Source organism: Chironomus tepperi, unplaced genomic scaffold, assembly GCF_022539635.2.
Source record: "Chironomus tepperi strain 1889 unplaced genomic scaffold, CSIRO-AGI_Ctep_v1 contig_461, whole genome shotgun sequence".
Classification (NCBI taxonomy): Eukaryota; Metazoa; Arthropoda; class Insecta; order Diptera; family Chironomidae; genus Chironomus; species Chironomus tepperi.
This window is the reverse complement of record NW_027226583.1, coordinates 975,961-1,003,783: the sequence shown is the minus strand read 5'-3', so window position 1 is coordinate 1,003,783 and position 27,823 is coordinate 975,961. Positions and strand designations below refer to the sequence as shown.

Sequence of the window (27,823 nt, the reverse complement as noted above, 5' to 3'; positions counted from 1 at the left end):
AAGGTCAACTTGTATTTTGAGTCATAAGAGATTTGAAACCTTATCATTCACATGCGACCGAAAGTTTCTGTTTACAAATTTCTATTTTTTACTGACGATTAAATAAATGAATCAAGTGCTTTGATGAGATTTATTGTATTTCAGACCTTGATTCGGTCACTTACGTTTTGTATTACATTTTAAAAGTAATATTTTAATACGAAACAAGCTCAATTTATTACTTATGATCTAGTATGTGAGGCAATTTGTTGGTCTATCCAATCTCTGTAGAACGCGACATTCGCATAAACACCAGGAACATCCTTTTGTCCACATCCAACACCTGAGGAGTCAATTTAAAGCTAGTAAATGCTTACTTTGATCAAATTTGCATCACTTACCCCATGCAACAATTCCAGCTTGATAATATTTATCAGGCACTCCATCAACTGGACAAACTAGAGGACTTCCACCATCTCCTTTACATGTATCTCTTCCTTCTTCTCCACCAGCACACATAAAGCCTTCATGGAGAACAAATCTTCGACCTAAACGTGTCTCTCTTAAGTTTGCTTGACATTTATCGCTCGAAACAGTTGGAATCTCAATTTTTTTGAGAATGACTTGATATTCTCCTTCTTTTCCAAACAGATTCTTTCCCCAACCTGTTGCAAAGCATCTTTTACCATCGAATGGCTGATTTTGTGCCGGTAAGCAAATTGTATTAGCAACTTCAGACATCTCAACGTTCGTTTTAAGGAACAGAAGTGCAATATCATTATGAAGATTAGCTTTGTAGAACTTATCATGAACGACAATCTTCTCAATTTCATGATCTGAATGTGGAAAGAGTTCATATGTTGTTTGTGTATCCCATTCACCGACTCGAACTCTTAATTTACTGACATCTTTTCCTTTAACGCAGTGAGCAGCTAGAGAAGAAAGTTATAGTAAGGATGCAAATGATTAAATGCACTTTGATTTACCTGTAAGGACAACATTTTCAGCAATCAAACTTCCTCCACACTGGTAAACATTGATAGTACTATCATTTTCAGCCTCTCTTTTGACAATTGCTACCATCCATGGGAATTCTATGGAAGAACAAAAGGGTAAATTTTTAAAAATTGCTGGACATTTCAACAGAGTTCCAAAACAAGCACCTGCGACAGGTAAAAACCGTACAATTTCTTAATAATTTGTATGGATTTGTCAAGAATTTGTACGGTTTTTGTCTTTCACTGGTGCCTGTTTTTCAACTCTGTATTGTAATGGGAAATTGAGTTGACACGATCGGGACATACTGAAATGTTGTTATCACGGCGAAAAAGCGGCGCAGCCACTTGACAGCAATTCAATATGAGCCGATCAGGTAAGGGGTCGTTAAATCAATACGTAACACACTAGAACAAAGATCTAGACCTATGCACAAGCTCGTTCAAGCTTTACCACCAGGTTTGCTGCGAAAACTAAAAGGTTACCCACCACTGCTCAAGATAGAGATAGAACAGAATTGTGACTGATTTTTTGGTCAAAAAGTAAATTTTTCGCGTTACTTAATTTATGAACAAACTCAAAAGGCCAACTAAGTTAATATAATGATTTAAAAAATATCTTATTAGATGTCTTATTGTTATACCTCCATATTCACTCTCTCCATCACCATCCCCGGTGATTCTAACTCCAACACCGGCACTGTTCCTTATTCCACATTCAGCAAGAAAGGTTTCATTCTTCCTTGGTGGCACAAGCTTGTTCTCTTCTGTCTGTAAAATAATTATAAAGTGTTAATGAACTTGTGTCTAATTGGACATAAAAGATTCTTACTAGAATATGCTCTACGCCACAACACTCTTCATAATATTGAGTACATTCTTTTTCTTCATTAAAACGGATATCTATAATGTTCTGTCCATCAGTATTGAAATTTCCATTGTCACATTGATAATATGGCACACATTCTCCGGTTCCATTAACAGTTGAACAAGTCTTGACAGTTCCGTCATCATCTAATGTTGCATCTTCTAATGGCTGTGCACTGATTGTCACTATGATGCTCAATAGAACTAAATATAATTTTGTACACATTCTGTTGACTTTAATTAACCACAAAATATATTATTTACATCCACAAAGCACTAAGTCTATCAAAATTAAGAATAAGAAAAGAAATAAATAAATTAAGACTGCGATGAGAAATGATGCGATACGTTGTGCAGTCAGCTTACGATTGAGCAGCTCATAACTGTTTTGTATATGTACATATATTCCCTGAAAGTTTCTCGGGAAATCCTATACTTTTAGTCATAAAAAAAAGAGATTTTAATTTTTACGAATGAGAGATTAAGTTTTAATGAGAACAAGAGAGACTGGATTTCTTTATGAACAGCAGATATTATTATATGACTGGAACTACCAAAGAATATGACCTAAACACAAAATATCATTAATGATGGCTATAGACACCACCAATAAATCATTAGTCTAAAAAAAATTGTCTCAAGTTTTTTAATCAGCATGTGTTCAAAACCAATATTACCTGAATTTGAAAGACAAAGAGAAGCAACTTTAATTTTTATGCATATACTTTTACATGACCCGAGCAGCACAATACGGTGAACTTTTTTTGACCTTAAAAATTAGTCAAATTCAGCCCTCGAGGAAACTGTCTTGTTCACCATCTTACCGTCACTTTGGCGACATACGAATGCCTTAGGAAATGCATTGAACTGTTCGGGTTAGAATATAACTAACTGTTTATCCTGTTTTTGTACATACATATTAATGACACTGCAACCAATGTGTAATAATTGCTTTGTACTTTGTTGAATGTATTATGATTGTTTAGTTACTAAGCAGAAGTTACCTTTATGTATAAGCAGGTTAAAGTATACATACTTGTTGAGAGTAATGTCAACAGGAGTAAACTATTGGAATCATAGTGGCTTGTTGACGGAATGGTTTAGTACTTCGGTACCTAATTATTGCAATATCGAATAAGCGGTCGTGGGTTCGAGACTTACTTACTTACTTCCTTGACGATGGCGCATGAGGGTCCGTGGTCGCATTTAGAGTTCATCGGAAGCTAGATCTGTTTTCAGGTAACTTCAGCCAGTTTCTAATTCTCAGCACTTTTACATCGTTGCTCATACAGCAATCCCATCTTTGAAAGTGACCTGGATCTTGCTTTGTGGGTTTGGAAGTGACCTGGGTCCTACTGGATCTCGTTTTTTAGGTCTGAAAGTGTTATTAATCAATTACTGATCGCTGGGACAAAAATGCGCTGAAGTGACTCGATAAGAACGAGTACTTTTGTAATTTTTTCCAATCATAAGTAGAAAAAACGCGACAATAATGTCATCAAAGAAGTGATTCCGATCCCACTATAAACTGTTGGTCTAGTTTGGAGCGGAAGATCTGGTAAATAATCACTCGTTAAAGAATCAATAGCAGGATAAATCATTATATATCCATTATTAATCCAAAAAGCCAGAGGTCGTAGTCGGATGATTTTTAGTCGGCTTTAGTCGGCTAAAGTCGACTAAAGTTTAGTCGACTAAAGCCGACTAAAGCATTACAGATTTTTTCTTAGTCGACTATAGTCGACTAAAACCTTCTATAGCCGACTAAAGCCGCGACTAAGATCGACTAAAATGAAAATTTTTCACACTTGTGAAGTATATAGAATTTCATATAAAAAATTCCTTTTTTTAGTTTTCAACAAGCTTAAGTTCGAATCTCACATTATTTTTTGAATATTTGTTCAACATTTAACTACTTTATAATCTCAGAAAAGTCTAATTTTCTTATTCTAAGATGAAAAACTCCCAAAAAAGCCGATTTTGAATAGATTTTCTTATTAAAACGTGAAAAATTCACGAAAAATCCGAATTGTGTCTCGTATTTCGAATTTTTGGATGAAAAACTCTCGAAAAATTGAAATTTTGCCTGAAATATCTTATTTGGTGTGAAAAACTACCCAGAAAAACCAAGTTTTGTATCGGCTTTCTCACTAATTAAGAAAATTTGAAGCAAAATTCAGTATTTCGTGAGTTTTTCATCCAAAAATTAGAAATTCGAGACAAAATTCGGATTTTTCGTGAATTTTTCACGATTTAATAAGAAAATCTATTCAAAATCGCCTTTTTTAAGTTTTTCATCTTAGAATAAGAAAATTAGACTTTTCTGAGATTATAAAGTAGTTAAATGTTGAACAAATATTCAAAAAATAATGTGAGTTCGAACTTAAGCTTGTTGAAAACTAAAAAAAAATTTTTATATGAAATTCCATATACTTCACAAGTGTAAAAATTTTCATTTTAGTCGATCTTAGTCGCGGCTTTAGTCGGCTTTAGCCGGTTTTAGTCGACTTTAGTCGACTAAAAAATTCTCAGAAATTTTTTAGTCGGCTTTAGTCGACTAAAACAAACCTTAGTCGACTATAGTCGACTAACACCGACTTCGACCTCTGCAAAAAGCACAAAGAGTTCGCTAGGGTACCGCATCAAAAATAAGTTGCAAAGTTGCCCTGACGGCCTAATTATGGCTGATTTCAACCAATATTTAAACGACAAAAAATGGGATTAGCTGCATTGTGCCACTCGGGAGAGTAATCAATCCTTTAAAAGATCATATGATCTGTCAGAATTAACTAAAGTGTTTGGCATTAATCAAATGTTTTGGGGTTAAATCCAATTAATTATTTGCATCACATTTTCTGAAAAACCGCATTTTTTCAAACATGTTTTTGCAAATGGTAAAAACCGCGACTTTCATATTGATTATAATGGAAATAACAAGGCTAGAGGTCAAAAGACAGTAAGATTAATACATGAAGCATACAGACTCAGGGATTTCCCTCGTTTACATGTATACGGATAGTCTATTCGCGTCTTGTAGTATTTGTCTTAGCTTGCTATTAGATGCAGTCACTACACAGAGTCTGGGAAATTACTTTGTTAGAAATAAAGTTCAAATTAAATTAAATGAAGCTTGAATTTTGTGGAGAAACCCAATTGTTTTCTACTTTTTGGTGTGTTTCGCTTACTTGAAAGGCAATGATCTCATTCGTACAAAAATAAAATTTTTCTCATTTATTAAGTAATGCTCTTTGGGGGAGAAGGAAGGAGAGGCTGCGATTTTGTTATCTTTGTATTGGACTTAATGACAATTCAGGGGTCGGAGTGTAAACGAGATGTAAACATTTGAAATTCAAAGCCTGCTTCAAGTATTTTTTTTGTTCTTTGTTGTAAAGCAATCGTTATTGTGATAAGTAATATGCGGACGAACCCTTAAAGCCCCTTAGAGGTGGGGATTGGGATGGGTTTAACAACCCCTTACTTACTCTCTTTACCTTAAACATTAATCGACTATAATGGCTCACAAGCACTTAAAAGTTTTAATCTTTTTACCTTCCCAAACAGGGATGCATAGTTAGTAAGGACAAGTATGTATCCTAAAAGATGAAGACCATACTCTCTCTTATAAGTACTAAAAGACCACTACGGTACCTAAAAGTAGTCTCTTTACCTTTTAGGGATATATACAACACTTTTAGTTCCTTTTCTATTTTATGTTTATTCATCAAAATTCCATCAAAATATATCATATAAATCAGCAAATACCGAAATCTTCTCAAAATATTGATACTCTTATGACATGACAATGAATTATGATGTCATACGATGATTTGGCCTCAAACTTTTTCAATCAATAGAATCCTATAAAAATAGAAAATTTTTTTAATTTAAATCGAATTCTTACTAAATAATTCTATACCTTAATGCTTGCTGTACTGCAACATAACTCATAGATGTCTGTACATTCACTGTCTATCCTGGATTTTGAATCACCAGAATTTTTTCCTTCCTCAAATGTTTCTTTGCACAGTAAGAATGGAACGCACTTTCCAAGGCCATTATTGCATTTCTAGAACAGAATGATAATGAGATTAACTATATGGAAATCAGATCAATAATCAGCAGAGGCATATGCAAGGGAAAATGGAAGTAAATATTCCGTTTTGCTCTGCTTTAAATTATGGCTGGACTTCTGATAATAAGGGTCTAGCTCAGTGGTGTTCAAGTTGTGAGTCACGGCACGGAATCTGACATTTTCTTCAATCTTCCTGTTTCCTTAAAATTTTCCTGGTTTCAAAATTCTTTAGGCTGAGCTTGAAGGCACACCTTAGTGCTACTGAGTGGCCATTAGCATACCGCGGGGCACATAGGTTGCCCACCACTGAGCTATTCGAATCTATATATGTATGTAAGTAAAAACCTTATAATCAGTGCTGTCATCATCAGTACTTCCAGTTGCTGCTCCCATATTGCTATTGACGTAGAATACCATCAAGATGCTAAATACTATAATTAACTGCCGAATGAACATTTTAAAAACAATTTAATTTTTATTCCTGAAAGCCTGAAATCCGATCCGATATTGTCAGCGAATAATCAACTAATGAGTTCTAACCGACAATATGGTAGGAGTGCAAAGGATGAGAGAGAATTATAGAGAGTCACAGCAGTCGAAAATCTATCAATAAAATACATGCAAAGTGCCTAAAAGAGAATATTGTGTTAATAAGAACAAATAAATGCAAATAAATATCTTGGTATTCTGAATATATATATTTTTTTTAAAATTATCACATTGTTTATTATACAGCTAGCATTTGCTCTAGCTCATGCAACAAGTTTACACATAATAAAAATTTATTGCCATTTTATATAATTAAAATGACTTAAAAATATACCTAAATGTTTTCATTACTTTATAAGGTTTCATGAATTATTTTATGAATTTTGGAAGTTATTTGGTATCTTTTAGATAGGTTAGCTAAGGGGCTGTTCATTTATATAGACACCCCTATCCCACCCCCCTCCAAGAGTTTTATGTTATAAGTGAACGACCCCTTAAGCAATTGTCGTAGATGTGAATTTATTAGTCTAAATGGAATAAGATTGCAGTAGTCTTAGTGATGTCCAGCCGTCAAGTTTTATCCAGAGTGTGGCTTACTCAAAAACGACCGTTAATTTTTTTTCAAAAACAATATTAATATATCTGGTCATACAGACAAACTTCGCCCAAAACAAAATTAACACTATCACAATTTTCCATTGTTCTCCGTGTAAAATACACATAATAGTGTTGGTAATTTTCAAAAATTTAACGGTAACCTTTTTTTTTAACCGTTACTTTTACTTTTCTTCGTATCGTAAATTTTGATTTTAAAATAAGTTGAGTTCGAATTGTTCGAATTTGAAACGGCCACAGAGGGAACACTCTGGTTCTATCAAGCTTTGATTATTGAATACTTCTACATTATATCAGTGAATTTTCGACGATACACTTCAAAAGTTGAACAGATGAGTCTACCGTATGTATAGATCAGTGTTGTCCAAACTTGTTTGTGTCATGGCACACCTTGCTGGTAAGCAAAAAAATATTCACGACACAAACAGCATACGACATACAGTATACATACTAACACACAATTTGGACCTCACTGTCTAGTTATAAACTTGATATTTGTTGGAATTCCCATGGAATATAAAGTTGTTAACTAGACATGCAATCGACTAATCGTAGCGACTAACACTCAGGCAAGTATACTACTGCACAGCAGCCAATGGCTGCCGACGGTTCTTATTTTTCGAAATTTGTTCTTATTCTTCGAAATCGAAATTTCGAAATTGCACTTTTCAAATTAAAAATGACAGTTGTAAAATGTTCTTCCCTTTTAAATGCTAATTTATCGCTGAATTTACCTTTAATTTGATATTAACCGATATTAAATATCACATTACAGTGTTTTCAACTATTTTTTGTCTATTCTAAGAGATTTATTGCACAAAATATTTTCATTCGCAAATTGTGTTTGTAAACAAATATTTTTGTTTACAAATTTTGCGAAAATGAAAATTTGTGAAAATTTTCTTAATTTGAAGCTTGAAGAAGATTAGAAGCAGTTCTTTAGGTTTATTAAATACTACGAAAGTGATTAAAATCATGATAATAGAATGATTAAGCATGAAAATTGAGATTTTGTCAATAATATATAAATTTACATTTTCGAAGAATTTCGAACGTCATTTGAACAAAAGTGCGGGAAAATCAGAATTTCAAAAAAAATAACGACTCTCGTTCTTATAGGCAGTCATTGGCACAGCAGTTAAGCAACACTGACCTTGTGTATTTTCACTAACTTCCCCAACAATCTTATTCCACTAAGACTTGACTAATCCACAATAAATTTAATTTAGAACGAAGAACTTAAAAACTAATGTCAAACTTAAAAGTGTATCTTGACTTCCCAATTGTCACTATATCGTAATCCATTACAACTCCAACTTATCGGTATGAAATAATTGAGCCAATTCTCCCTATCAAATGTACAATTTTCTCTTGCATAAAATTCCATATGATAAAGACTCAATAATAATCCCATTCCAATAGCTAATGACATCCACATCATACAATTTCCAATCGTTTTTAAATCTTTTCGTAATGCAAAAAATAGAAGTACGCCGGCACCTTGAAACTCGATAAATAAAATTGGATAGCAAAATCTGAAGGTGAATCCCAAAATATATTCATGAAACATTGCTGATAAGAGGAACACTAAAAATTGACACACAGTTCGGTTCTTTTTGAATACATAAAGATATAAATCTTTGTAGACGTACAAATACAGCCAGTCATGTACAATTACATTCCATGTGCGATAATAGACCGAAAAATTTGTTGAGTTCCACCAATCGCGATAAAACATTCGATCGGAGAATCTAAGGAACTCGGCAAATGCGTTCATCCATGAATGAAGTACACAATAAAATCCGCAAAGGAAGCACAGGAGACCAGGAAGCATAGCATTAAAAACTGATGCTAAAAGTTCCTTCACACCAACTTCATAAAATTGTGATCCAAATTGATTATAGACGGGATACATGATTCTTTCGGATATGAAGCTCATTATGAATATAATGGATATAACTTCAATGAAGCATTTGACAACAAAGTTCCATCGAATGTGTTTTGTACGTGGATACTCATCACGATACACAAGAGTCGGTGCAAATAGGAAGTAAGTATACTGCTTGAATGTTGTCAATATGCGCTTATTATTCACTTTAGGGCTTCCTGATTCTGGTAATTTTACTTCTTCCTTTACTTCCGTATCATCACTATTTTTATCCTCCTCATAATCCAATTCACTTTCGTCCGATGACTTGACCTTCTTACGTTGATATATCACTCGCGGTACATTGGTACGTATGAAGGCATATGACTTCATCATGAATCTTACAAGTTCCATTAATACAGCAACAGCCGATGCTTGTCCCAAATCAAATTGCATAATAATGTAAGTAAATCCACAAATGAATGTACTTTGGAATCCAATTACTGATAAGATGCCGATAAAGTGCCATAAATTTGTCATCGGTCCGCGCTTGAAAAAGAATTTTGTTGTGACGTATGCCCATAACCTGAATGCTGGATATAATGAAAATATTGTCAACTGCATAAGACACCATATGAATAGTGAATAATGAAGTCCTTTAAATCCTGATCTAATCGGTCGTAATCCAATATTAATTTTTCCCGTGTCAGCAAAGTCAGATACGAAGACATTTAGAAGTAGAAGGTTAAAGATAACGATAAAGATATGATAGATTGTATTGATGTGTTTAATTTCGAACAAGTCTGTAAGCATTGAATTTCGTGGCTGAAAATGCTTTTCTGGTAATTTTGATGGGCATTTCTTAATGTCAACTTTTTTTGACTTTTTCCTGTCATCTGCTTTTGACTTTTCTGTGATTCTTCGTCGTGGCTTACCACTCTTTTCATCCTCAAACAACTTCTCAACCTCAAATCGATTCAGACTCAACTTATTGACTTCATTAAGGAAATCATCGAATATTTTATCCAATTTTTCATCAATCTCAGTAACCATCTGTTTATGTTTATTGGAAATGTTTTGTTTGAGCACTTCCAGCTCGATATCTTGGATCGAATTAGTCATCGAACTTGTACGACGCAAAACTTTACCGACTTTTTCAGGCATTATGCAATTATGTTTTAAATACTTTTCATACTTATCCAACGAGTTCAGCGGTAAAACTGAAATGGAGGTGTAAAAATTTGTTAATTTAATATTTATGTGTCGCCACACTCAGCTTTTCCTTATCATATCAATAAAATTCCGATATCTTATCACAAATGAGATAAAGTATTGAACCCTAAAATGGAAACTATCGCATTTTTCGTGCATGGAATTCTACTGTGATTCATAGTTTTTATTGTGATTCATGATTTATTGTAGTTTTGTATTGGAATCAGATGTTCACGAAGGTTTTGGCTATAGGGTCATTCGGTTAAGACATTTTCTAATGGTACACTACGACTAATTTTTTCTTTTACTCCGTTTTACTGCCAAATATGTTCAAAATAACCTTTAAAGTTTGTAAAGATCTCAAAGACATCATAGCATCTTTTTGACTTTTCATTGCTAATATATCATCGTAGTAGTGTGTTATCGACTGTGTTGTGTCATTCAGAATTCAACATTAACCGAGAGATAAATGCGAACAGCACAACACAATCGGCATGTTGTCGCTCCATCGCTTAATTGATGGTAAGACGTAAGGTTACCCTGACGACTGATTTTGACTCATTTTTAAGACAAAAAATGGAACTTAATAAATTTTGCTGTTTGGACCTCAAAGTTACTCTTATTTAACCTCAAAATTACTGGATCACACCAGATCACCTAATGCGAATTGTTTAATCAGGTCTACTGGTCATGTTACCAAAGTATGTAGAACTTGTGTTCAATTTCTAAATTGAATAACTAGAACTCATTCTTCTAGAGATTTTCTTAAATATCCTAAAGCCATTTACTATCTTGTAGCCAATTTATTGCCATATTCTATAGCAGTGTTGTACAAACTATGTGTCACCGCACATTAGTGCTACGAATTGCGTAATATGAACGGATTCGACCGTAGAATACCACCGAGGTGTGTCTTGGCATAAACAAGTTTGGACAACATTGTTCTATAGTGACAAATTGGATTTAATAACGTACATAATTAAGGGCTAATATGTTAATTGTGAAGTCATTCTTTTCTATTGAAATGAATAATATGTATGACATTAAACTTCAAACTCTAATTTAGAATAGAATAGAATTCTAAATGGTGGATCTGGTATATGCTTTCTCGCTATCGGGATCGGGGTTTCCTGGGATATCCCGATCCCGTAATATCCCGGGATCCCGAAAATTTCAATCCCGATAACTTATCGGGACCGGGATTTCGAGAAAGCATAATCTGGTAGGTCAGGTAAGTGTTAGTAGTCGACACCTTACTGACCTAAGTGATTATACTAGTCCATAACACAAGTTCGTTTTCAAATTCTAATTGCCCATTCTGAGAAATTCGCCCTCAAAACTTCAAAATAATCTTTATCTAATATTACTCACAGCTTTTTTTTATAATTTAACAACAGACGCTTTTAAGATAAGGAACACGCCGTGAATCATGAAGAAATCAAAAAAAAAATATAATAATTTTTTAATAAGTCGTACACACCTGGAAGGAATTTGTTGTGAATTTCCAACATGTCACACAAAAAAAATTTAATTATTCTTGTAATCACTGACTTTTTTTTTTAAGGTACCAAAAGAAATTAATAAATTACAGCCTTATCACCTGCTGCGTAATATTGATTACCAATATGTTTGTGTTTGTGGACTTTTGATAAATGTGGCGTGTTTTCAATTAATTTTTCTATGAAATAAAGGTACTGACTCAGGCACTAGATGCAGTAAGTTATAGACTGTAGTTTTCTGGAATCTGATTGCTGTCTAGTTCTACTCCATTCACTTATCGACAGTAACTAGCAGTATAGAATAAGAAATTCGCACCTTAGTTCTGTATACATGTTGTATGGCTTCCTTTCATTATTACATAAATTATAAATCTCTTCCTAGTGCTCGAAATAGATAGCCTTATGATATAACTGTCACTAGACATATTTAAAAGTTATAAAATGTAAACACATGTGTGTGAGGGTAGGTCAGGTTCACAATGAAAAAATAAAAGCTTTTGATGCGATAAAGCTGTCAACGATTTTTTAACGACTCTTGAATCATCATTGTCGTGTTTTGGATGTGAGTTTTGGTTACTCATATTTGTTTTTGATTCTATTTTTAATGGGCATATGTCATAATTTATGGGATTTCCATGTGCAGACTTTTGGATAGGAGAGCTTTATTTTTCGGAAATTGGCAAGTGGAAGCGCTTGAGTCAGCTTCATGCGACTCTTTTCGGAGGTAATGGATCAGAAATGATCTGTACGACCAGCGAAGTAAGGAAGTAAGCTTTATTTTTAAAGGAAGTTGATGTATCTAAATTTGTGACTATTGTAGCCAAATTAGGAGAGATCCCAAAAAGCTTTGGATACACTTCATACCTTTTGGTACAAATCTAATACTACTGAGTATATATCTATAGGCAACCCTTCCAATTCTTAAAAAAATTGTGTGAATGATGTCAATGACCTCTTGATTGTTATCAGTTGCGTAGCATAGTTGATGTAATATCAGTGTTTGAGTCAATTTTGTGATTCATTGTCAAGGTAAGTTTATTATTTTATATCAGCATCCAGTACAGAATTTCCAAGCGTCATTATATTCAGAAAGTCTTACTTTGAAAGTATTCCAAATGATTTGGGAATATCCAGTGTGAAATACCGATTACTTTCTATTAATTTAATACATTGTGTGCTCATTTGAAGTCTGAGATGCATTGCAATTGCCAGCAATCATCATATTCATTTAATACAATAAGCATTTAAGGACATTAATACAATTTATGAAGATTAAAAAGTAATCGAATCATTTATTAAATTCACAATGAAATTTCCATGCCTAACTTATACAGTATAACTGCTCGTATCAAATCCATGACTTCTAACATTATGGTCAATCCAATCTCTGAAGTATGCAACGTTCATGTAAACTCCAGGTATATTAAGATTACAAGCAATACCCCATGCAACAGCGCCAGTCTGTATATATCGGTTATTTCCTAATGGACATACTAATGGACCACCGCCATCTCCTTGACAAACATCAGCATCTTTTTCTCCTCCTATAAAAAAAATAAATCTTATTTAATTTGAATTTGAATTTTAAATTTAAATAATTAGAAGATTTGTTGGAGATCCCCGAAATATGCATATTATTGTTTAAAAGTCAAAGGACTATGATATTAAGTCCGTAAACTGCCGTAAACAAATCCAAAAGCCGTTAAAAAATTACATTTTCTACATTTCTTTAGCTTGAAATTTTGAATTTTTGAAAACCGTTAAATTTTTACATTTCAAAAATGCATCAAGTAGGCTAGTGTTGTCCAAACTGTATGTCGAAACACATTTTTGTTCAGTCGCAATTTTACGGAAAAGCCATGAACCGAATACTGCGTGCGGCTTCGGCCATTGCTTACCGCTATGGTGTCTCGTTGAAATAGACAATTGTTCAACTTACCAGCACAGACAAAGCTTGGATGCAATAAAAATCTTCTGCCTAATCTTGTATTTTTCAACTTTTCTTGACACTCATTAAACTGCACCATTGGCAATTCAATCTTTTTCATTATGACCGAGTATTTTCCTTCTTTACCGAATACATCTTTACCCCAACCAGTTGCCTAAATATTGGATAGACAATAAAAAAAATTAAATCTTTTGTTCCATTAATAATAAAGACTACTTAATTTACTTACAAAACAGTCACGGTTATTTGCAACAAATCCTTGAGGTGGCAGACAAACAGTGTTAATATGTTGATCCATGAAAAATGGCTGATCCAAAAACAATAAAGCCTACAAAACAAAAAATAATCATGTTTAAAAGTTCATTGTCGCTCTTGGGAATCTCCATCAAGTATTCATTTAAATTCTAAACAACCTGAAGTTATTTAAGAACCTGTTTGAATTGCAATGTACTTACTATATCATTGGCCAATGACTTTGTATTAAATTCATTATGTGTAAGTATTGTATTGACTCTTCGTTCTTGATGCGGTAATCTCTCTTTTGTTGTTTGTGTATCCCATTCTCCAGCTCTGACTGTTAAATCATTTTGACTAATATTAAATACACAATGTGCACCGGTTAATATAATTTGTGGATGAATCAATGAACCACCACAGAGACATTCTTTATGTGATGATAGCAATGCAACTGTCCATGGAAATTCAGCAAAACCTGCTTCATTCTTTGTATTTCCAACTAATGTAAAGTCAATTCCACCAGGATTTCTAACACCACACTGTTTTGGACTTGTTTGTTGATCAGTTGGCCCACTGGATATTTGTGGCGGTGTCTGTGTTTGTTGGACGTTCACTTCATTCTCAAATTTACAACAAACGTCAAGAACGTCCTGACATGATTCAGGATTGTAACGGACATCAATTTCACCATAAAATCTAGACTCAGTCGGTTGACTTAATTGATTATTGTTGTTACATCGCCAATAAGGCACACATTTACAACTAGCACCAGATTCTTCAAGTACCTGTGGTGCTTTTGTTGGTTCTAAATTCTCTGGTTCAGGATCGACAATTGTGTCAAATCCACGATTATTAAGTGTATAAAATACATCCTGAATTCTTTGATCTAAATCACTATTTTGTCGCGGGACTTGACGTTGTCCGCTAACGTACACAGAGATTAAAACAATTATTCCTGTACGTAATAACATGATTACTCTATGTTAGGTAATATTAAGAAGAAAAAAAAACAAAGTTCTTTTAACTGCTAAATCACAGCGAATAAATGACGATTATGTCTTAACGCACTGATCATCCGTCGCCTACTAACTCAGAGTATCAACTTTATTTAAAAAATGAGTATACATGTTAATTTTGTTGTCTGTTGTTATTGTTTATTTTCTCTCTCCCAAAAATAAAAACTTGCTTGCTTCTTAGAAGTGTCTGTCCGGTGTACATGACCTTGAAATCAGGTATTAAGCAACTAATTTCACTCGTGAATTTTATGTCTATATTAGTGACTTGGGTGCATTATGACATTTCTAACTTAAAAATCAGAGAATATTCATTTCTCCGAGTATTTTGATAATCTTAATGAGTAATTAGCACTTTAGTATGTAATTAAGAACAATAAAAAGTTTACAATCTTTGGGGTTTTACGATGATGAAACTTTATCAAATTGATTATCGTTCGGATTTGCTTTAAAGTATTAAAGTATTATGTTAATTAAAAGAATAAATATTTGAATATTTATGGGGATTTCCCCATCAATCGTGAGAAACTACTCTGTTCTGTTTTAATTGACTTCTTGTTTATTTTTGTTGATCTGATTCGAGTTCTGAATGTTCTTTGTACTACTTAAATGCATGTTTTGTTCTCTTGCTTATTAAAATCACTTAATTTTGATTATTTTTAAGGTTGTTACAGACAAATTGACAAATCTTGAGTAATGATCTTTATTGTCTAGTCATTCGCTGTTAAAGCAGGTATTTCACCTAAGCTGCCAGTGGTGCTCAGCCAATTCCCAGAATTACAATGATTCATAGGCATAATTGCAAATGATTTGTTGTTCTTGAGTTTCAGCAGAATCGATTTGTACAGGATCTTTTGGAACCAAATTTGACAAGGTCAAGCAAGCCATGAACTTGATTTAATTGTGCAAAGCATTGTTTCATATTATTTGTCAGATCAATCCCAAAAGTGGGTCAGAACACGACCATGAATGTTATCAGCTCAGATGTTAGTGATCCTCGATATTTTCTAGCTTATATTCCAACAATAATAAAGACTATTTTCAGTCCTTGTCCTTTAAAACACATTTTCAAAATCAAAATCTATCAACGGTTTTTAAAAATTCAAAAATTTAAACTAAAATTGACGCAAAAAGTATTTCAAAATAAAAACTTATTCTTGACATTTTAATAAATTATAATTAAATTAAACAATGTTAGCTCCATTGAGAAGTCAACTCAATTCAATGAGAATAATTCTCGCAAGTGGAAGTCCTCGACGACAAGAATACATTCATAATTTAGTAAGAAATTTCAATTTTAATTCAAGTTGTCATCTGAACTCATGTTTTGATTTTTAGGGACTTAAAAATGTTGAGCTATGTCCATCATTATTTGACGAAAGCACAGTCGATCCAAAGAACTATCCAAACTATGAAGAATTTGTAGAGGCTGTGGCTTATGGAAAAGCTGAAGAAGTTTATGAGCGGCTTAAAAATGACGAAAAGAAGCCAGACTTGATAATATCGGCTGACACGATAGTCACATTTGATGGAAAGATATTCGGTAAACCAAAGACACATGATGTTGCATTTCAAATGTTAAATGAGCTTAAAGGTAGAGGACATGTCGTTTACACCGGATGTGTATTAAAATTCCATGACAAAACCGTCAAATTCACTGAGCATACCAAAGTGTATTTCGGTAAGCTTACTGAGGCACAAATTCAAGCATATGTGGATACTAATGAGCCATTAGATAAGGTAATTTTAAACTTTGTGCTGATTTCATTAAATTATAATGTAATTTATGGATATTTTATAGGCTGGTGGATATGGCATTCAAGGCGTTGGTGGATGCTTAATAGAGAGGATTGAAGGTGATTACTTTACTGTTGTTGGATTACCATTATATCGACTAAGTTCAGAAATATGTAAATTACTTAATTATGATATGAAATAAACAGATTTATTTATCATCAACTGCCATTTAAAATTTGAATTTTCGCATCTTTTGTTTAAAAAGAAGCAAATCAGTCTTAAAATTCAAAACAAACAAAATTTCAAAGAAGTTCAAGCAAATTTAATTAAAATAATTAAAAATGACTTCAAGAATCCAGAATAAGCCTCATATGAATCCATACGATTATCACAAATATCTCATCAACGAGTATGTGCTGCTAAAACCCGGTGACACAAAATATTTACAGAAGAAAAGCATAGACAACTTCAAAAGTGACAAGGACGTGATAATGGAAAATATGAGATTCATCTGGAATGAGGAGAGTATGCCTTCAACATATGAGGAGCGACTTGCTAAAAAATATTATGATAAGCTATTCCGTGAATATGCTATATGTGACCTGTCTAGATATAAAGAGAATAAAATTGGCAATAGATTTAGAGTTGAAAAGGTAAATTTTTATTAATTAATTACAAATATGTAATAACATTAAATTCTTATAGGAAGTAATTGTTGGAAAAGGACAATTCATTTGTGGAGAAAAGTTATGTTCCGAAAATACTAATTTAAGGTCCTGGGAAGTTAATTTTGCTTATACCGAGAAAGGAGACAGGAAGAACGCTCTAGTTAAAATAAGTAAGATTGTCTTTTAAATAGTCTATATTGGAACTGACTAAGTAATTTTATAATTTTAGGACTGTGTGACTCATGCTCAGAGAAACTCAATTATCATTCAAAAAAACGAGAAATTAAGAGACTTAAAAAGCAGCACAAGTCAAAGTCATCAGGAACTAAAGAACCTAGCATTAGAGGAAGTACAATTGATCCACAAAGTCCATCAACATCTCAAAGGATATCACAAGAGAGGGAGGAATCGCCAAATAGGCAGGAACAAATTGATCCAATAGATGATGACGACTTATGGAAGAGGAAAAGTGGACCTGAAATTCGTGGACGTGACGAGGAATTTGATGAATATTTGGCAGATTTACTATTATAATGAATTAAAGTTTAGAAGGAAATGTCAAGTTTTTTGTCATTTTTTGTGCACGAAATTTTAAAATATTTTTAGCCTGATCAATTCCAGACAAAAATGCTCCATGAACTGTCGAGAAATATTGTTCATGACATGCTTCGCCAGCCATCAAAATTACATTTGTGTCATAATTTAGTGACTCAAAAATAATTGGCTGTGAAAGAATCGTTTCCCAATTTTTAATAAGATCTGTGAACCTACTTGTGAAGCTATAAGCACCGCCTGTAAATTCGTCTGAATTCCATCGAGATGTGTAGAAATGTGTTGGATCTGGAATATCCTGTCGATTCAGGAACTTTCTTATGATTTTCATGCATTGATCGGCAATTTCTTGGTCACTTAATTTCTCCATTTCTATGGCACCTTGACCTCCAATCCATCCAATTAATGTATTTTCTGGAGCTGGATAGACGACATCGAATCCAGAGATGTACTTTGTCCAATGTGAATTCTGTTGAAATAAATAAATTTATTGCGTTAATTTGTGTAATCTTACGTATTTCATTACGTATACGTAAAGCTTTACGTTTTTTGTCATTTACGTATACGTATAATTTAGTGACTCAAAAATAATTGGCTGTGACAGAATCGTTTCCCAATTTTTAAAACTTGTTCTACGTTTTTCTTTACTTGAAGTGCTTACCTCAATGGTGCTTACCTCATTCAAGTCCTCATTCCACAACAACTGCAATCCTTTCCAATCATCATTCCACCATTTCTTATCGAAATGAATGAAAATCTTGTTGATTGTCCCAAATCCAATATTCTCAATAACTTCCTGATGCTGCTTTGGTAGCGGTGGATTGAACATCTCAAGATGTTTCTTCTTTAGTACCCCTAATGAGAAGGTACATATCAAATTATTTGTACAGTAAGTAGATCCATCTTTGCAGACTATTCTTATGCTGTTAGATTTTCCTGGATATTCCTCACTTTTCCAATAAATATAGTCAACAACTTGATTGAGCTTTATATTTGATTTTAGTTCCTCAAAAAGCTTATCTGTAATTTTTCCCATTCCATCTGTGACATTAATATGCGTTTGACAGCTCTCGCCATTAAATGAGTAATTTCCCCAATCTTTGGCTGATATATCATCAAAATTAAAGCATGAATTGTCAATTATTTGAAACTTTCGGTGCCAATCGAGAAGTTGCATGGCTTGTCTTTTTTCTTCGTCTGTTTCTAGTGTGCTGACATAGTCTGCAAAGTTTTTCTCAACATATTCAGCTATTGACGACGGGAATTTATAATTTGGATCATTTTTATGGTTCACAAATTCTTCACATTTTTCCAGCAGCTGTCCAACTTTAAAATCAACTTTACGGACGAAAAAGTCATCAAATTTAGTTCCATCTTCTCTGATATAATCACCTTCTGCTTCTTCCGACAATTCTGGACGAATATAATTAAGTTTTTCAGCATATCTATAAAGTTCATTATTTTTTCCATGCAGCCATTGTGCACCAGCCTCACATTTCGGTCCATCGTTACTTCCATTCTTTAAATTATTCATATTTAAGGTATAAATACGTCCACCAACTTTTGATGATCCTTCTAAGATCATAAAATTAAGATTTGAACTTTTTAAGACACTTCCAGCGCCTAATCCACTGATTCCAGCACCTAATACAATTACATCGTAATATTCCTCTTTTGGCATGCTTAATGAATTAATTAACATATCTGGATTATTTATGCTGGAAATTTATTTTAAAAAAATAAGGAATTAAGGTATAAAAAAATAAATAAATAGTGATTATATCCATTTATGTTCCATAAAATGTAAGTTCCATTGTCCATGTATATTTATAGATGCGATTTTCTGTCAAAAAAGTATCACATCAGTTAGTAAAGGAAATGAAATCACGAAAATGATGCATGCAAATTTGATGACTGTGCACGTAAATTAACCACATTTATGAAACATAAAATGACATCATAGACATAAAAATATACCTGGTATAATAGTTGACAATTCTGTCTGCTTCACGATATCCAGCACTGAGTGCACCATGAACAGTTGAATAGTAATGATCATGTGTAGCCTCTCCAGCAAATAGCAAAACAGGTTTCCCTAAAGCATCATGAAGTGGCATGGCTAAATAACTAGCTGATGTCTTAAGTAAATCAGTTGTAATGCTTCTAAAGCTATAAGAACCTCTAAAATGCTTGTTGGTGTACCAGTTTGATCTGAGCATCTTAATAGGCTTCGTAAATTTCATTGTCTTGCTTAAGAACTTTTCAAACAAGTACATACATCCATTCAAAACAGTTTCATCATCCAGCTGTTCCATTTGACGTGCCGATGAGCCACCAATCCAGCCACATAAAATGTTTGGTTGATAATCAACTTTATAGAATCCAAAAATGTCTTCAAGCCATGCATTTGGTGTCTTCCTTATTTCTTCAGAATCCTTTTGTGTCCACAATAGACTAAATCCAGCCCAGTCTTTGTGCCAGAAGGGTTCATTGAATTCTAAGAAGATTTTGTCGACAGTACCAATCGATAAGCCTTCAATTGCATTGACTTTAAGGTCTGGAAGTTGTGGACTAAACATTTTCTTGTAGTTTTCCTTCAATACTCCCAAAGAGACAGTGACAATCACATGATCTGCATCATATGAACTTCCATCATTACACAAGACCACTAAATGACTTCGAGATGGATCATTCCAATTGATATTAGCTACTTCCTTGTTGAATTTAATCTTATTTTCAACTTTCAAGTCTTTTGCTGGATCTGGTTTCTTCTTCATGATGTAATCCAGTACACTACCATATCCTTTATCACGCCAATTTAACAATGGATGTCCATCACACTCCCAATATTGCAAATATCCACTTCCAGACGTATCATACCAAGTATCTGAAGATTCAATTGAATTTTCGAATTTATGAAAATATTCCAAAACTTCTGTTGCTGTTTCAGCATCAATGTCAGCAAATTCTGGTGTTGCTAATGCTTCTTGATACTTCTTAACGAAGTAACTGCCTAATGAGCTCTTTGAATTCTTAAGATCATCAGTACAATTGTCCAAAATATCAGAACAAAGCATAACTAATCTTCCACACTTTTCATTATCAGCCGATTGTCCTGTTGACTTCAAGAAACTAACATTAGGATAAGATATTGCTGATTCATCAAGTATTTTATAGTCCTTGACCAGCTCATAGACTGAATTGTCAACTTCTCCGTGACACCTAAAAAAAGTAAACAAAAAATTTTAATTAGGTTAATAAAACATAATTTTTCTATTAATACCATTGAGCTCCGAGATCAACGACCGAGCTGGCAAATTCAGTAGTATACAATCTACCTCCAATCCTGTTTTCAGCCTCCAAAATAAGCACATTCTTAAAGCCTCTTTCAATTAATTTTGATGCCGCAGAAATTCCGGAACATCCAGCTCCAATAATTATAATCCTTGTATTATCCATATTACTAACTATTTCTTGTTATCACATCAATTAATAAAAGTCTTTTGCCGCTAACTAATCGATGATACGTAGCTTAAATCCCGTCCTAATTGAAAAACTACATTAATTTAAATTTTTATGCTCACTACGATAAACACAATGAAATTTTTATTTGGAAATGAGAAGAAGATTCAAGGTGATAGATATGACTGATAAGATATTACTTACAATATGCCTGCTTATTATTTAATCGAAAAAATTCCTGGCCTTAAAAACTCTTTAATTAATAGTTATTGAAAATTTTGCATTTGAATGCATTAAAAACTCATAACAAAGAATCTATGATTTGCAATTTATTGAGTACGGGAAATCTGCATTATCGATTTTCTCTAGACATAAGAAATTTCTCATGATCTTTGACATCATGTTAACACAGAAATACATGCAAATATACACGTATCAAGAAATGTTATCTTCTTCCATAGAATTGTTGCTGGATGTATGTTAAAAATGAATATGCATAGTATGGAAGTAATTATGCTAATTTATGGACGGAACAAGAATTTTTGACATTTATGGACTAATGACATCGAAAGCTGTTGTCACTGCTTTAGCTGTATTTTGATTCCTTAATAAAAATCTTAATTTTACTCTAAGATTACAAAAAGTCTAATTAATTATCGGTTAGTCATTGATTTCTATTTGTATACATTATGTTTGAGCTATTTGTCATTAATTAATTGACCTTAAATCAGAAAAATTAAACAATTTTCAACATTTCTAAGAAACTAAAGGGACATGTTCAGTTCTAATATACCTTAAATTTTGGATTACTTATTATTTAATTATTTATGATAACATTACATCATATCGATGTCAGCTCATGCCGTTAAAAGCCGTTGTGTTATGATCATCCACTAACACATAAAAACATCCAGTAATAAAAATTCTTATCAGAAATTCTTACTCAAATAAGATATTTTTCAATACTATTCTAACTGGAACAGCAAGATTAATGGTAGTCTCAATGATTGCAATGCTTTGGAATTAAGGAAATGCAGCAAAATATGTAAAACATTGAGAATTTAAAATTAACAGATTTAATCATAGTGTTAGTGTTGACATAAAATTCAAATTTACTAACTCCAGTAAATTAAGGCTTCATTTTAAAAACCATTTCCTCTGCCGTATCCATAACAATTTATCAAGAATTTACACGTACAGCATAAAACAAGAACAATGCAGAGAACCCAAAAACATGACTCATAAGAAGAAAACTCGAAAAAAAGAAAAACATACCGCAATGCAGCATAAATCTGAGCCAAAGTCGTAGAATAATATTGATTTTGGAATGAAATCAAACCTTGTGCATTAATGGAAATCAAAAAAATTTCTATTTAGTCGCGTCACTTGTTTGCAGGTTCTACATTCAAAACATCTCCAAATATGGCTATTAACTTTTTCCACTGCCTTAACGAATGATGTAATTGTCTATCTAACCACACACTTTTAAAATATTCATTCATACATGGTCGTGTGTTGTGCTTTTATATCGACAATAATCTTAAATGGAAGTAGTCAATGAAATCATTTTCAACTTGTCTGCCCACATACTATAAATAGATGTTATTTGATTTATATATTTTTTTCGTTTCAATTGAGTGCACAGCATGATTTAAGAGGAACAAACATCTACACACATATGAAAATTCCATTTAAAATTTAGATTCTTAACTGCATGCATCATCAAATGAATAATAAGTAATCCAGCATAAGCAAATGAATGCTTTCCAGTAGACGAAGCATATGCAGCATATAAAAACGAACAGCAGGTTCATTAAACTTCTTTTATGTCTAACGGTGTCTAAAAATAATGTTAAGTCTGTAATTGCCTGTAAAAATGAGAAAGTTTCTCATGAAAGTCGAAATAAAAACTAGAGATATTTTCAATTCATGCTTTTGTTAAGCTATTCTTCATTAATTTTACTGTTTATTTTCTTTTTTTCAATTGAGGATTTTTTTATGTCTCAAAATATAGTTGAATTTGCAAATAATAAATTATTACAATATATTATCGTCCAATGCTGTTTTCATTTGAGATGAAGCAGAAAATAAATGCAGCATGAATTTTCGTCTCGTCTGAAGTTGTTTAATATTCTTCGGCACCTTCACCTTCACCCTCGCCAGAGTCCATGCCAACTTCCTCGTAATCCTTCTCCAAAGCAGCCAAATCTTCACGGGCTTCTGAGAATTCACCTTCTTCCATACCTTCACCGACATACCAGTGAACGAATGCACGCTTGGCATACATCAAGTCAAACTTATGATCTAAACGAGCCCATGCTTCAGCGATGGCTGTTGTGTTTGACAACATACAGACGGCACGTTGTACCTTAGCCAAATCACCACCTGGAACAACAGTTGGTGGTTGATAATTGATACCAACTTTGAAACCAGTTGGACACCAATCGACGAATTGGATTGTTCTCTTTGTCTTGATTGTTGCAATAGCAGCATTGACGTCCTTTGGAACGACATCACCACGATACAACATACAACAGGCCATGTATTTTCCGTGACGTGGATCGCATTTAACCATCTGGTTGGCTGGTTCGAAACAGGCATTGGTGATTTCAGCAACGCTCAATTGTTCGTGATAGGCCTTTTCGGCTGAGATGACTGGAGCGTATGTGACCAATGGGAAATGGATACGTGGGTATGGGACCAAGTTAGTTTGGAATTCAGTCAAGTCGACATTCAATGCACCATCGAAACGAAGTGATGCTGTAATTGATGAAACAATTTGACCAATCAAACGATTCAAGTTTGTGTATGTTGGACGTTCAATGTCCAAGTTACGACGGCAGATATCATAGATAGCCTCGTTATCGACCATGAATGCACAATCAGAGTGTTCTAATGTTGTATGTGTTGTCAAGATTGAATTGTATGGTTCAACGACAGCAGTTGATACTTGTGGTGCTGGGTAGATGGCGAATTCCAATTTTGATTTCTTGCCATAATCGACTGAGAGACGTTCCATCAACAATGATGTGAAACCTGATCCAGTACCGCCACCGAATGAGTGGAAGATCAAGAAACCTTGTAATCCGGTACATTGATCAGCCAATTTACGGATACGATCCAAGACTAAATCGACAATTTCCTTTCCAATAGTGTAGTGACCACGAGCGTAGTTATTGGCTGCGTCTTCCTTGCCAGTAATAAGTTGTTCTGGATGGAAAAGTTGACGGTATGTTCCAGTTCTGACTTCATCGACTACAGTTGGTTCCAAATCGACGAAAACGGCACGTGGAACGTGCTTTCCAGCTCCAGTTTCTGAGAAGAAGGTGTTGAATGAGTCATCTCCACCTCCAATTGTCTTGTCTGATGGCATTTGACCATCTGGCTGGATTCCATGTTCCAAGCAGTACAATTCCCAACAGGCATTACCGATTTGGACACCGGCTTGACCAACATGAACTGAGATACATTCACGCTATAGAAATGGAATGAAGGAAATAAGAGAAAATTAAGTATGAGTCATACACGTCATTTATATCGATTATTCATAAAAATTTGGGCGTGGTATGAAAAAAGGCTTTCACATGAAATTTAGAAAGTCAAAATCGATTTTTCAATGCTTCTTATGTTGAGCTCATAGCACGACATAAAGCAATTAACTGTACTTTTCCCTATTTTTACTTTAAATCATGTGAAAGTTGATTCACCGGAAAAAACAAAATGGCGTTTTCAACGGAAAAAATGTTTTATCGATATTTCATTGGAAAATTGACCTTTTTTCACCCAAATTTTACAATTTTCTTATTATTATTGTATTACTTACCATTTTGATTGGTTTTAATGTATTATAACTTCACAAAAACTTGAGATAATTAATTTAATGCTTTTAAGCGAGAGCTTGAACGTCCGTCTACGTTGGATATCAAACTTCAAATAATGAGAAAAACCGTCAAACGGCTTTTATATGCTCTCTGCGATTTGAATTTTTTTGGAGGGGAGAATCGGCTTGTGAGACAAATTTGAGGGGAAAATCAAACACGTTCACTTATTTAACCGATTTTCTCTTGAAATACACCAAATTACAGTTTGATTGTTCTTTATTAATATGAATTATTATTAAAATCATCTTCTGACTTTTATCTCAACTTGATAAATTGCAGAGTAAGTCAGTTATTTGCAAAATTAATTTCGTTCTAGAAGAAATGAGAGAATTTTTAAAACCCGAAGAGATTTGAATTTTAAACGACCGTTAATTTGTTTGAATTTTTATTTTACCGTTATATTAAAGACAATAATTTTGGAATCAATCATTTCCATTTTTGACGATGAGCAAAAGTTTGTTTACCACACGTTAAGCCAATTAGATTGTTTTAACATATCTGAAAGTAAATTTAAAGAACAAACAAAACAATCTAGAGATATAACATTTTTATTAGGTATTCAAAATCTTTATTTTGGTATTTGTCGTTTCAGATATATATATGCACTATCCAACACAATAATAAATTTAATTTAATTAATACAAATTATAATTTAAATGAAAAATTCATGACTTGAATATCTCATCTACGACTTGTGAATTTGTTCAAAATAGATAGAAATACTCTTGTACTGACTGTGACTGCTTATTTAGTTCATGAATGTGAGTGCTAGAGAAATAACTGTTGCGGCAAAGACCATAGCATATCCGGTCATGTAAACTTCCTTAATGCTCAAAAATTTGCCGGTATCCCAGAAAAGATGACGAATACCGTTCATCATGTGATAAGCAAAGGGAAAAGCAACGCAGAATTTCAGTCCAGCTAATGTAGCAGCTCCAAGTTGTAATGATTCTAATCCAGTAACAATAGCATTTGCGCCATCTGGGCATCCAAGTCCTAAAAAACAAAACAAAATAACCAATTGGAATCACAAAATATTACTAATTAAGCTTACCAGCAATTCCTAACATTGCAACATATCCGGCCAATGCAAATCCAGTTCCACGATGTGTAATTGAAAGCATAGCGGTCAATTGAGGGGCATAAATTGTAAGATGTGGTGATTGTGGACGTTTCATTCTTGCATTTCTATCATCATGACTTTCATTTAATGGTGGTTGTGCTGGAACAACTTTCAATGATACACATCGTGCAGCACTTAATTGAGCTTTATATACTGCTGGATTGAAGAGCAAAGCTCGATTGCAGAAAGTCCTAAAATTAGAATATTTTTATGATTTGATTTATTGTTTGTATTTTTTTATTCGAAAAGTTACATAATTTTGATTAATTAATTAATTATTGAGATTTTCTTGTATTGTCAACTATTTATTGGACAATATTTCACTTACCTTGACAAGTTTAATGCCATTTTAAGCCTCAGGAAATTTTTAAACACCAAATCGACGGAAAATCTGACGAAAAACACCAAGTTTTTTCAGTTTTAATTAAGATTTCTACACCACCTGCGACGCAATAAGCACAATTTGAAATTTGTGTGGACGTTACGATTTGTGGAGTTTGAAAGCTTAGTTAATAAGCTGATATGTAAGTTTAATTAAATTTATTTTAATTTTCTTAAATAAAGTACATTGAAGTAGACTTGGAAATGTTTGAAAACCCTACAATGGTTTCTGAGTTTTCAAAACTTTACAACAGGAAATTATATTTTCGCCCACACAATTTTTAAAGATGGAAGATAAAACCATACAAATTATTCTAAATTCAAATTTAATTCGGTCGTTAAACAATAAATGGTTATTTTTGTAGTTAGACTGAGAATTTGTACTTTTAAGTGTTATTGTATTGGTAATTAAAGCTTATTCTTATAAGAACATGAAAGCTCGACGACGTGCTTCGAATAAATTTTTATAAAAACAGTCAATTTTCAGGCGCAAAATGTTAAAAAAGAGAAACGCCCAAAAAAGCATCTTAAAAACATAAACAAAAGACTCGCATAAATTAATGAAACAGCATTTTTTCTGCGGATAACTGCATTCATTTACTCTTAGCGGAAGTACAAGGCCGTGCAGAGTGTGAGATTTCTTCTTTTACTCACTTATTTTTTCTCTCGATTTCTCATAGAAGAAGAAAGATGCATGCTACACATACAGTCATGCCAGATGGGTGGGTAGACATGCATGCAATAAGTTTAAGATTGAGCACCAAGGAAAGAGAGAAACGAAATGTTATTTAATTGCATAATCGCAACAACTTACTTACTTCACATACATTAAAGATAAAATAAAAGTGATGCATGAATCCAGTCCAGTTCATCAAGTTTTTCATCCAAAAACGAGAGAAAAATCTAGGCTTTGTCCCAATTTTTACTCGTTCACACTTTATGGCTATGCTGACTGTTTTTTGCGAGCTACGCTAAATTTGCATCCACATGAAGCGAAAGAAAGAAGATTAATTACAGTATTTAGCGTAAAATGGACGCAATATTTTTATATTTTCGTAAATTTTTGACGAAATTCCATTGACCTAATAACAATCATATGAGTTAAACATCTTCATCGCGATTACATGACTATAAATAAATTACATTATTGATGCAGGTCAGTGAATTTCTTTAAAGCTTCAACAACAGGCAGACATTAACAGTGAACATTTCAAGATCATTGTAAT

At 33.2% G+C, this 27,823-nt stretch overlaps 7 protein-coding genes and 1 long non-coding RNA gene across 8 annotated transcripts; 2 read left to right on the top strand and 6 right to left on the bottom strand.

The window, feature by feature from the left end:
* Nucleotides 1-118: 118 nt before the first annotated feature.
* On the bottom strand, nt 119-14,883 carry LOC139099076 (transmembrane protease serine 9-like). Its single transcript, XM_070651474.1, has 8 exons — nt 13,999-14,883; nt 13,773-13,871; nt 13,535-13,697; nt 12,928-13,139; nt 1,807-2,097; nt 1,619-1,745; nt 966-1,073; nt 119-911 (listed from the first exon to the last, which is right to left on the bottom strand). Exons 1-8 carry the CDS (start codon nt 14,749-14,751, stop codon nt 373-375), a joined length of 2,292 nt encoding a protein of 763 aa, XP_070507575.1. The 5' UTR covers nt 14,752-14,883; the 3' UTR covers nt 119-372.
* On the bottom strand, nt 5,616-6,449 carry LOC139099134 (uncharacterized). Its single transcript, XR_011545270.1, has 3 exons — nt 6,259-6,449; nt 5,758-5,907; nt 5,616-5,699 (listed from the first exon to the last, which is right to left on the bottom strand). It is a non-coding gene; the product is annotated as an uncharacterized lncRNA (long non-coding RNA).
* Nucleotides 7,438-11,622, bottom strand: LOC139099129 (sterol O-acyltransferase 1). Its single transcript, XM_070651530.1, has 2 exons — nt 11,577-11,622; nt 7,438-10,104 (listed from the first exon to the last, which is right to left on the bottom strand). The coding sequence occupies exons 1-2, from the start codon at nt 11,605-11,607 to the stop codon at nt 8,276-8,278; spliced, it is 1,860 nt and encodes a 619-aa protein (XP_070507631.1). The 5' UTR covers nt 11,608-11,622; the 3' UTR covers nt 7,438-8,275.
* A 1,044-nt stretch (nt 14,884-15,927) lies between the features above and the next one.
* On the top strand, nt 15,928-16,732 carry LOC139099075 (dTTP/UTP pyrophosphatase). Its single transcript, XM_070651473.1, has 3 exons — nt 15,928-16,074; nt 16,132-16,533; nt 16,595-16,732. The coding sequence occupies exons 1-3, from the start codon at nt 15,985-15,987 to the stop codon at nt 16,730-16,732; spliced, it is 630 nt and encodes a 209-aa protein (XP_070507574.1). The 5' UTR covers nt 15,928-15,984.
* Nucleotides 16,733-16,813: 81 nt separating this feature from the next.
* Nucleotides 16,814-17,760, top strand: LOC139099130 (protein FRA10AC1 homolog). Its single transcript, XM_070651531.1, has 3 exons — nt 16,814-17,183; nt 17,236-17,368; nt 17,428-17,760. The coding sequence occupies exons 1-3, from the start codon at nt 16,872-16,874 to the stop codon at nt 17,730-17,732; spliced, it is 750 nt and encodes a 249-aa protein (XP_070507632.1). The 5' UTR covers nt 16,814-16,871; the 3' UTR covers nt 17,733-17,760.
* On the bottom strand, nt 17,169-21,209 carry LOC139099074 (uncharacterized). The gene is made up of 4 exons (XM_070651471.1): nt 21,034-21,209; nt 19,728-20,972; nt 18,427-19,468; nt 17,169-18,219 (listed from the first exon to the last, which is right to left on the bottom strand). Exons 1-4 carry the CDS (start codon nt 21,207-21,209, stop codon nt 17,737-17,739), a joined length of 2,946 nt encoding a protein of 981 aa, XP_070507572.1. The 3' UTR covers nt 17,169-17,736.
* A 1,922-nt stretch (nt 21,210-23,131) lies between these two features.
* LOC139099036 (tubulin alpha-1 chain) lies at nt 23,132-25,189 on the bottom strand. The gene is made up of 2 exons (XM_070651430.1): nt 25,036-25,189; nt 23,132-24,687 (listed from the first exon to the last, which is right to left on the bottom strand). Exons 1-2 carry the CDS (start codon nt 25,036-25,038, stop codon nt 23,338-23,340), a joined length of 1,353 nt encoding a protein of 450 aa, XP_070507531.1. The 5' UTR covers nt 25,039-25,189; the 3' UTR covers nt 23,132-23,337.
* A 510-nt stretch (nt 25,190-25,699) lies between these two features.
* LOC139099049 (succinate dehydrogenase cytochrome b560 subunit, mitochondrial-like) lies at nt 25,700-26,698 on the bottom strand. Its single transcript, XM_070651444.1, has 3 exons — nt 26,545-26,698; nt 26,148-26,407; nt 25,700-26,089 (listed from the first exon to the last, which is right to left on the bottom strand). Exons 1-3 carry the CDS (start codon nt 26,562-26,564, stop codon nt 25,842-25,844), a joined length of 528 nt encoding a protein of 175 aa, XP_070507545.1. The 5' UTR covers nt 26,565-26,698; the 3' UTR covers nt 25,700-25,841.
* Between the last annotated feature and the right edge of the window lie 1,125 nt (nt 26,699-27,823).

Bases quoted from the DNA above. Each gene is read 5' to 3' on its own strand.
- LOC139099130 (XM_070651531.1), top strand. From the start codon at position 16,872: ATGACTTCAAGAATCCAGAATAAGCCTCATATGAATCCATACGATTAT. The intron at 17,184-17,235 runs GTAAATTTTTAT...AAATTCTTATAG, and splicing joins ATAGATTTAGAGTTGAAAAG to GAAGTAATTGTTGGAAAAGG. The intron at 17,369-17,427 runs GTAAGATTGTCT...TTATAATTTTAG, and splicing joins GAACGCTCTAGTTAAAATAA to GACTGTGTGACTCATGCTCA.
- LOC139099075 (XM_070651473.1), top strand. From the start codon at position 15,985: ATGTTAGCTCCATTGAGAAGTCAACTCAATTCAATGAGAATAATTCTC. The intron at 16,075-16,131 runs GTAAGAAATTTC...TTTGATTTTTAG, and splicing joins AAGAATACATTCATAATTTA to GGACTTAAAAATGTTGAGCT. The intron at 16,534-16,594 runs GTAATTTTAAAC...GATATTTTATAG, and splicing joins CTAATGAGCCATTAGATAAG to GCTGGTGGATATGGCATTCA.
- LOC139099049 (XM_070651444.1), bottom strand. From the start codon at position 26,564: ATGGCATTAAACTTGTCAAG. The intron at 26,408-26,544 runs GTAAGTGAAATA...TTCTAATTTTAG, and splicing joins ATGGCATTAAACTTGTCAAG to GACTTTCTGCAATCGAGCTT. The intron at 26,090-26,147 runs GTAAGCTTAATT...TTTGTTTTTTAG, and splicing joins TGCAATGTTAGGAATTGCTG to GACTTGGATGCCCAGATGGC.
- LOC139099129 (XM_070651530.1), bottom strand. From the start codon at position 11,607: ATGTTGGAAATTCACAACAAATTCCTTCCAG. The intron at 10,105-11,576 runs GTGTGTACGACT...CCTCCATTTCAG, and splicing joins TCACAACAAATTCCTTCCAG to TTTTACCGCTGAACTCGTTG.
- LOC139099074 (XM_070651471.1), bottom strand. From the start codon at position 21,209: ATGGATAATACAAGGATTATAATTATTGGAGCTGGATGTTCCGGAATT. The intron at 19,469-19,727 runs GTATATTTTTAT...ATAAATTTCCAG, and splicing joins ATTGTCAACTATTATACCAG to CATAAATAATCCAGATATGT. The intron at 18,220-18,426 runs GTAAGCACCATT...TTATTTCAACAG, and splicing joins GGAATGAGGACTTGAATGAG to AATTCACATTGGACAAAGTA.
- LOC139099076 (XM_070651474.1), bottom strand. From the start codon at position 14,751: ATGTTATTACGTACAGGAATAATTGTTTTAATCTCTGTGTACGTTAGC. The intron at 13,872-13,998 runs GTAAGTACATTG...TTTGTTTTGTAG, and splicing joins AGTCATTGGCCAATGATATA to GCTTTATTGTTTTTGGATCA. The intron at 2,098-12,927 runs GTATAAGTTAGG...GGATGTAAATAA, and splicing joins TTGATACGAGCAGTTATACT to TATATTTTGTGGTTAATTAA.